Raw genomic sequence first — 8,777 nt, 5'->3', positions numbered from 1 at the left:
GACCTGCATGTCCCCTCCCGGTCACCTCCCCGACGAGATCGGAATAGACCTGTCCCCTCCCGGCCAGTATCCGGACAAGCTCGGGATGGCCTGTCCCCTCCCGGTCACCTCCGCGATGAGATCATACTGCACCTGTCCTCTCCAGGATCAGCCGATCTTATTTCCCGCCGCCGCCGCCGCCGTGTCCCCCTCCGAGTTCGAGGCGAAAAAGTCATTTTTTTCCTGTTCTGAAATCACGCACTTTTTTTGAAATGCACCAGATATTTTTCCCTGTAGTGAATTCATTACACCATTGATGTACCAGAGGTGGTAGTATTTTCAATCGGGCGCGTATATGACAGAAAATTTTAGCCGGACTCCATCTAAAATTGTAGGTGTTAACAGCTTCGGGTGGGCTAAAATTTTAGGCCATACCCGCCCGATCGAAAACACTACCAGGTGGCTGATCAACCAGTACCGCACGCACAGTGCGGGCGGGCGCGGGCTTGCCAATCGCCCCTGTCCCTGGCGCCTTACGGGCCGAGCGAGTAGGTAAGTAACCCGCCCGCACTCGTGGTCCAGCATTACTACAGAAGTGAGCGGGGTTAATCAGCCACCTGGTGTACAACAAACGCGACAACAAGGCTTGCCGTGCAGCCAGCTGACAACTGCTTTCGACGGGCTGCTGATTTCCTGCAGGCGCGCCGTCCTCGCGCCGACCAACGTCGCCGTCTCATTAGGACCCCGCCAACAGTTTGGGAACAAGTCTCGGTGCAAACAAACCCAGTGGAACACGTAGACCCGGACGAGGCCGGGATGAAGCCAAAGCTAATCGCTGTCACGGTCGAGGCCGTGGCGCGGTGTCAAGGTCGGCTGGGTCTGTCTGGCCGTGCAGGGGACGCCCAAAGGGTCAGACCATTCGGCCCTCTCAAGGGCCTAAATAATGAAGAGGAGCCCCGTCCACCGCGCTGGGCCCGGGGCGTCCAATTGGCATGCGACTTCGCATGAGAGAACCAACCATGTAGTCGAGATCTCAGCACCGGATCAGTGACGTGACCTGACACCCCCCCCCCCCTTTCTAAACTCCAATAATGAATGTAGAAGAAAACGAGCTAGACATTTGTCCGACACCACCCCGTCCACATCTCATGCATAAAGTGCATTGACCGAATATTTTACCTATATAAGTTGCCCCTGTCTCGCAACGTGGACTTCCCTCGACAGCTGCCCAGGCCGAGTGCAGCACAGACGCTTGCACTTTGCACCGTCGGCCCACGGACACGTGGAGCTGGCAAGCGATCCCGTGACTTATCGGGCTGTTTAGAGATAGTCGGGCGGTGTCGAGCAGGTTTGAGTTTCCTCGAACCCAAGACGGCTGACCGCTACAATGCAAAATGTTCGGTTGTTCATCTCGCCCAGGGTTGTCACTGCGCCCCGCTGCCCCGAGCTCGCGTTCAGAGAAATAAGTCCTCTCGAAAACATCGGCCTACCTCAAGATGCTTGACAAAACTAAGCAGCCCGAGACTGGTGCTGGCTCACCTCATCCTTTTCCCAAATGGGCTTTTCATGCAGTGTGGTATAGGGTGAGATGGAAGCTACAAAAAAAAATACAGTGGACTAAAAGTTTGAATTTATTAAGAATATACTACAAAAATATAAACGGAAAAGTTAACTGACCAGCTCATTCACACAGCAGAACAAAGGAAAAAGGAAGTCACAACTAGACGTTAATAGTGAAATATGACTCCTTAAAAGTAGAGGATCATAAATGAATATGTACAAATAATTAACAGTAATATGTAGTGTATTCCAGTTAACAAGAATACTGGTTCCAAACAGTTACCACCAGATATCACAGGGTACAAAGAGTTCTACTTGCTACACTAAGCAAAAACGCTTCTGATTTCAACTTCAAAATTAAAAATTTGTGCCTGCAAGAATGTCAGCCATTAGACTTATGTTACGTCTGAAATCATTCTTGCAGATTATTTTATTTAAATTGTTCAGAGGCATTTAAATTGACAGGCTCTGTAAATTACGTAAAATGGCACTCTTGCAACTTCAAATGTTTAAAATAACTAGAATATTGACTGAGAAAAAAATGAGAATTTGAAAACTGGAATTTAAAAGTAGAAAATAATTAAAATACAGTGTGGAAAATTTCAGTCCTCAACGAATTTAGAGACAGAAATAAGCCCATTAACCCATGAGCTTCTTGTCATAAAGGAATTCTCCAATGGCACCATGGCTCCTCATCATCTTGTCCAGGGTAGAGATCATTCCAGCAAGTTCACGCTGGCCCTTGTACTGCTCATCAAGGAACTCGCCAGTGAGGTAGTCAACCAGCTAGAATCAAAAGTTTAGTGTTAAGTAAAAATTTGAAGGAATCTTGCAAACATGAAATAAGGTGATCAAGCAGATCAAGCACTTACATGGTAATCATTGAAGTCTGAAGATTTCTTTGAGTCCTTGGGGTCCTTGGGTTCGTTGCTGCTGTCCTTGGGCTCCTTAGCGCTGCTAGGATCCTCACAAACAGCAACAATGGAACGAATGCTGTTGGTCACAGAAGTTTCAAGCTCGAGGGCATGTTTCAGAGCAGCCACTCCACTGGTCCATGCAGTCTCCACAGGGACCTGGAATATTAGGAAATTTTAGAAAGGAAATTCCGACAGCCAACAACCCATACCATACTAAATCTGTTATCTTACAGGATTGCGGATAAGTTCACCAATGTCCTTGGTAAGTTCACCACGCATCAACATGTACTCAATCAACTTGATGGCATGCTCTCTCTCCTCATCAGCAGATTTGAAAAAGTGAGCAGCAAATCCAGGACGGTTGACTGAATCAGTAGAGAAGTGGGCAGCCTAAAAGGAGCAAGTAGTTGATAAAATTGAACAAACAAGATTGAAGTAAAAATCGAGGCAGAGCCAGCTCACCATGGCGAGATAGGTCATGGATGCTGTAAGTTCAGTGTTGATCTGATCCCTCATAGCCTTCACACACGGGTCCACCATTGTAACCCATTCTTTGGAAATGTTGGCTGTGCGGAGATTGCCTGGAAAGGATAGGATGTTATCAAAACTGAAAAGATCTACAGAAGGGCAAGCAAATAAAAGATAACCAGCGAAGGTCTGATTCTGATGAACACCAAAGTGGCAGGTAAATAAAATTTGAGGATCAACAGGAAGAAATACGGAATGATGTAACAGTAACCACATGTGTAAGAGTCATCCAAGTTAATTGAATCATTTGATGAACTAAACAAGAAAGATTGAATATGTTTACAGGACTATTGCCCTATTGCATCACAACATGTGAAATTGGTGCACGCAGCAAAATAAAAAACACAGAGAGAATACAATGAGAAACAACATAACTAGAGAAATTCCCATCAGAAAATAAGGAAATTGATATTATCAGAGTCTCCGGTCTCTGATTCTTCGAACCCCAAACCTCCAAGACAAAGGCGTCGGTGAAAACGAATCAATAACAACACCGAATCACACTCACAATGCAATTTCTCGTTGTTGGCTGACACTCCATTCGTAGTAAGGGCCACGGCGGCCAAAACCACCACGGACGCGAACAACGGCGACATTTTGAAGAGCAGTGTCTCACGTCTCATCTGACGACGCACTAGACTTGAACTGAAGCTGAAGCCCTGGCAGGCAGAAGGAAGAGGTTAGGCTCGCACTCGTTGGAGTCGGAGATCTGATGACACACGTTGGGTGACAAAGCGAAACTAGCACCGGGGTCTACCTACCTCACGACAACCTTTGCATGCACTGATGCAGAAGGTCCCTCCACACACTCGCTTACTCGGTAAGTAGCCAAGAATCAGCGTAGGTCCGTCGCATTTGACGACGGGAAACACTCGAAAACACCCCGAAGACTAGCGCTGTTTTGCCCCCGCGGGTCAGCTGACTGTACTAGGGACGTGCGCAGTAGACGTCTGCGCATGCGTGCGACAGTCACTCTCAAAAGTATCGTCAGATTTCCTGCTTGAGCCCAAGCCGGCTATGTTCGTATTTCGACGTAGAATAGTTCTAAAATGCTCTCTTTCTCTCTCAAACAGAAGTTTGTGACTAAATCTGATAATTACCATGAGTAAATCAAACACTCATTGATGCGCGATTAAAAAGAGGCTGTCGCTGCTGTGTCGCTAGGCGCGAACACTTTTGAACTCGGCTGTACAGGTCATGTGACTTGGTTCTCTGATAGGCACAAACAAAGCAGAGCAGAATCAGAATCGACGAGTGAGAGCTGCTTGTGGTGCAACTTGCTCAGTGCCAGCGCGAGTCGTCTTTTGCTTCAGTCGCACAGCGTCTTGAGGAGCGTGCCATCGTCGGGGTAGGTTTGTAGTTAGTGTTCGCACTTTCGTTATAATTTGCGGAGAGGGTTCGCCAAGAGTGCCAAGGGGAAGATGATCCGTTCGTGTCTCACGACCCGCATAACCTGGTCAGCGTGATGTTTGCGTTTTAGCAGCGGGAGGCGCCCCTCTGAGCGTTTGAAATCGCGATCACCCGGTCATAGTTTAACCGTGTCTGCGTTGTGGGGCCCCTACACTTCCCTACAGTGTGGATGTGGTGTGTAAAATTCGACTGTCATGTATTGTTTCAGACTGTGATCGGTGTGTCAAACACAATGAAGGGCCTTCTGGGAATGGTGGCTGTGGCCCTTGTAGTGGCCCTAGCCAGCGCTGATTCCGGCGCTGAAACCGAAAATTACTGCTACCACGATGTCTCGGTCTCCTGTAGTGCGGGTGCGGAAGAGTCTTCCTCCACCAACTGCAATGCAGTCTACGGCAGTGCTCACAATGTCATGGAAGACATCTCCAACTACGTGAACACCCACATCACTCGTAGTTTCCAATATCTGTTGATGGTACGTAGCCTTTTTTTAAAAAAAGATAATGGTTCTGATGCTTTAGTTGGAATTATGAAAGAGTTATTGGTGTACCTGACAAATGTCCTTCTGTTTTAGTCAACACACTTTGGCAGCTATGAGGCCAACAGACCAGGTTTTGAAAAGCTCTTCCGTGTTCTGTCAGACCAGGCCTGGAATCATGCTCAGGGTTTGATCAAGCATATGACCAAGCGTGGTGGGAAAATGGACTTTGAACACCGTGAGGAGGACAAACTTGCTGAGGTAATTTAAATATAAGATTGTATAATAACAATTAAAGGTGAACTCACAATAAAATTAATGTCTTATCTTCTGCAGCGCAACCCCAAGAAGGCCGTGTATGAGCTGCGTGAGCTTGAAGGCTTGGCCCGTGCTCTGGATATTCAGAAGTCTCTTGCTAAGCAGGCGTTCAACCTTCACAAGAAGTCTAAGGATCCTGAGGTGGGTTTTTTTTTACCATGTCTCCCTCATTCACTCACTTCTTTCCCCTTTTAACCCGCTATTATTTTCCCCTCTGTTTGTAGCTGAACCAGTATCTGGAGGAGGAATTCATTGAGGGTCATGCTGATACCATCCGCAACTTGGCTGGCCACACCACTGACCTGAAAAGCTTGTCGAAGGGACCTGATGCCAGTCTGTCTGTGTATCTTTTCGATGAGTATTTGCTGAAGAAGTTGAGTGGTTAGTCATCTTCTCTAACCCTTGTTAAATAACACATTTTTAAAAAAAAAATCTTGAAGGAAGGGGGAACAAGTTCTTTTTATATTCAAGATTAGTCTATCATTTCTTGATTACTATTTTTTGAGATTTGAAATGATGTGAGACCAATATGTTGCACACTCTGGTTGAGATGGCCAAGTGTCTTGAATTTTAAATTCCCCTGTGAAATGCTAAATTTCTTCATTGCATACTCTAGCTTAGGTGGCTAAGTGTCATCAAATTTAGCAATCAAAATTTTCTTACCCCTAAGTGGTCAAAATATTTTCCTTCATTTTATCTTTGCACACTCTGGTTAAGATGGCCAAGTGGCTTTTTAAGTCATTAATATTTTGTGGTCATCAGTCTTAGAGCCATTGTGTTCAATAGCCTGATGAACATTGTTTCCTGGTTCTGTGATAAGAGTTAAACCAAGTGATGCTGTGTTAAAATAATTTGTAGAGCAAATTGCAGTGTATTTATTAGTTGCCATAAAGAAATGACTTTGTAGTACTTGTGTGCGTGGAGAAATTTGCAGCTAGTCTCCCAAGATTCAGTAATTAACAGTATATCATTTGTTTAGAAATTGTACGTTTTAGTGATAAGTGAATTGTGAAGTGAACATATTGTGTACATTTTTAATAAAACCTCAGTTTTCAATATTATTGATATTTAGCTATTATTTTCTTGTCTTCCTCATCAAGGTCAAGACCTTCCCAATCTCCTATAACAATGCATTTTGAGCTATCTTCAGACACTCGGAAACCATGTTTTCGGATATCATCAAGAAAATCTTCCATTCTGATTAAAATTAAGGAAATTTCTCAGAAACTGATGTAGGCCACATAGCTTACTATAAAATAGTTATAAAGGATACGTATTTTCCTTCTGTTCCAATTGCACTATGCGAGGGACAACAACTTCATTTTTAAATTTTTCCACCTCTTCATCATATTCATCCCAAATGAGGGGTTCATTTTGATGGCCATGTATTCTGTTGTAGCCCTCAAAGTATTGCTGAAAAGATGGAAGAAAAATGTTAAGTTGGTAAAAATTAGGAATAATTTATTTTTGGGTGCATGATTTTAGTTATATCCTGTTTTGTACAGACCTTTTCTAACATTAGTCCAAGTGATGGAGCTGTCGGGGCTGGCAGAATAGGAGAATTGAAACTTTTGTGAATAAAGTCAAACGGAGCTTTTCCTCGCATCAAAGCAATTATCATTCCGACTATCCTTCTAATTTGATGGAGCATAAAGCTTCTGCCTGGTGACAAAATTTGCCCTATGAATATTGTCTTTCATAAAAGTTGCAATGGGAAATGTTATAAGTAAATACAAACCTTTGATATGTAATGCAACCATTTCAATATTGTCATATAAGATAGGCTCTGATATTGAAGCACTTACAATTGACCTTACTGATCTACTATCCCAAATATCCCTGTGAAGAATAACAAATTTTTCAAATAATACATAAGTTGTCATCAATACTTGGAAACGAACATATCATTAACAAAATCTCACCGCTTCTCTGTATAGTTATGAAACTTATGAGAACCTTCAAATTCTTTGAAAATTTGATTAGCCATTGTTAATGTATCAGCATCAATACGATAACTAGTTCTGGGATTGCTTTCTTTTCGCCAGTGACAAAAAGCAAAACTTGGCATAATGTAAGAATATGAACGGTTGTCACACCATTTTTGTGCATCAAATGATTTAATGACTTTTTTAAATCCTAAGACACGAATGTCAGATGGTAAATAGGAGTTTATCTCGTCAACATTTATTTGATTAGCTGAAAAGGTGAAGAAAACACAACAGATGACAACAATTCTTTAGAAACTAAGTTAGAGCCATAAGTTTTAGATACTCACAGGTATTTAATGCAACTGTTTGTCTGAGGGCAGATACACCACTGTCAGTTCTAGAAGCTCGGCTATATCCAAGAACAAATCGAGGATTTTTGGAATCATATTGCGTTACGATACCTGCTTTGACAAAGGCAGAAAAGAGTTCCGCTTCAATTGTTGGCCCATGAGCATTGCTGAAAAAATAAAATTCAGACAAATAAGTGTGCAAACCAATACCAATAGCCTGCAGTGACAAATTTGTTTGAAGGAGTTTGTTTTAAGAGCATCACAAGGAATCTGTATTGAAGCTGCAAACTTTCAACAAGTGTGGACCATACTTACTATTGAATCCCTAAATAGTTAGCTCCATGATACGAGAGAAGTAGAGCGTAGCGTTTGACTCTTTCAAAGGTGCTGTTTGTCTGCTGATTCTCTTGCTCGTTTGAGTTGGTGTCATTTCGTTCCTTATAAGTGATGTTGGAAGCATGGTCATCTTTAAAATCACAAACAAAGCAATATGTTATGACTGGCAAAATATTCTTCTGAGTTCGGCATTATATAAACCAAATTGCTTATTAAACAACTAAAAAACATTTTAAAGGATTATATTTTGTTGACAAAATGAAATTTAGACTGATAGCAACACCAACCAGAGACAGATGAGGTATAAGTCGAACTTCTACGTAAAAAAGCTGCACAGTAAGTTCTAACACATAACATTTTGACAGTAAACGTAATCAAAATCGAAACAAAACATTGAACACTGAAATGTAAAAGCACTTTGCTGTGTCGTCTGCTTCCTTACCTGTGAATAATTTGAACGTGCCGGCAGGGTTAGGGTTATTCACAGTTTGGCATGAAAACAAACCAAAGATAGTGGCCTTATAATTTTTTTAAAAAGTACAATCCACTTTAAAAATAACATTTATGTTTTTCAAAAGTTTTCAAGGAAACCTGGGGCCAGAACCGGGTTCTCAGATACAAGCAATCAAGTGTTGGCAACATTGGCTTCAATGGCGCAATGGTTTTGAAATACATCGCTCGTATGTACAGCGAGTTTGGGGTGAACTCACCAACATCGGCGTCGTTTCGATAGTTTCTATTTCGTTTCGACAACAATTTCTCAATATGGGTCTAAACTGTCATGGTGAATGGGCGGTGGTGTCGTGGTGTTTTATGTTAGCGCTATAGCGCTATGGGCTCGCAGCAGAGTAGTATAGTGGCGGTCACCGGTCACCCCACATACCCTGCCTGCGGCTTGAGTGCCCGTAGACTGCCGCTCTTAAATCAGTTAGTTTACTTTTCGCTTGTATCTACGTGCAAAGCAAGTTACGATAAA

At 43.0% G+C, this 8,777-nt stretch overlaps 3 protein-coding genes across 3 annotated transcripts; 1 reads left to right on the top strand and 2 right to left on the bottom strand.

Moving 5' to 3' along the window:
• Positions 1-1,587: 1,587 nt before the first annotated feature.
• LOC113210291 (ferritin subunit) lies at positions 1,588-3,914 on the bottom strand. Its single transcript, XM_026428207.2, has 6 exons — positions 3,746-3,914; positions 3,493-3,643; positions 2,919-3,037; positions 2,688-2,846; positions 2,412-2,612; positions 1,588-2,325 (listed from the first exon to the last, which is right to left on the bottom strand). The coding sequence occupies exons 2-6, from the start codon at positions 3,605-3,607 to the stop codon at positions 2,179-2,181; spliced, it is 741 nt and encodes a 246-aa protein (XP_026283992.1). The 5' UTR covers positions 3,608-3,643; positions 3,746-3,914; the 3' UTR covers positions 1,588-2,178.
• Positions 3,915-4,208: 294 nt separating this feature from the next.
• On the top strand, positions 4,209-6,252 carry LOC113210300 (soma ferritin). Its single transcript, XM_026428227.2, has 5 exons — positions 4,209-4,336; positions 4,603-4,866; positions 4,966-5,130; positions 5,206-5,328; positions 5,412-6,252. The coding sequence occupies exons 2-5, from the start codon at positions 4,627-4,629 to the stop codon at positions 5,571-5,573; spliced, it is 690 nt and encodes a 229-aa protein (XP_026284012.1). The 5' UTR covers positions 4,209-4,336; positions 4,603-4,626; the 3' UTR covers positions 5,574-6,252.
• LOC113210034 (pseudouridylate synthase 1 homolog) lies at positions 5,614-8,231 on the bottom strand. Its single transcript, XM_052273040.1, has 8 exons — positions 8,089-8,231; positions 7,781-7,931; positions 7,463-7,632; positions 7,110-7,383; positions 6,926-7,026; positions 6,695-6,849; positions 6,461-6,600; positions 5,614-6,384 (listed from the first exon to the last, which is right to left on the bottom strand). The coding sequence occupies exons 1-8, from the start codon at positions 8,156-8,158 to the stop codon at positions 6,246-6,248; spliced, it is 1,200 nt and encodes a 399-aa protein (XP_052129000.1). The 5' UTR covers positions 8,159-8,231; the 3' UTR covers positions 5,614-6,245.
• Positions 8,232-8,777: the final 546 nt, after the last annotated feature.

The sequence above is a fragment of the Frankliniella occidentalis genome, unplaced genomic scaffold, assembly GCF_000697945.3.
Source record: "Frankliniella occidentalis isolate FOCC.00 unplaced genomic scaffold, Focc_3.1 Scaffold240, whole genome shotgun sequence".
NCBI lineage: Eukaryota > Metazoa > Arthropoda > Insecta > Thysanoptera > Thripidae > Frankliniella > Frankliniella occidentalis.
Note: the sequence above shows the minus strand (reverse complement) of the source record. Positions and strands in the feature narration are given on the sequence as shown.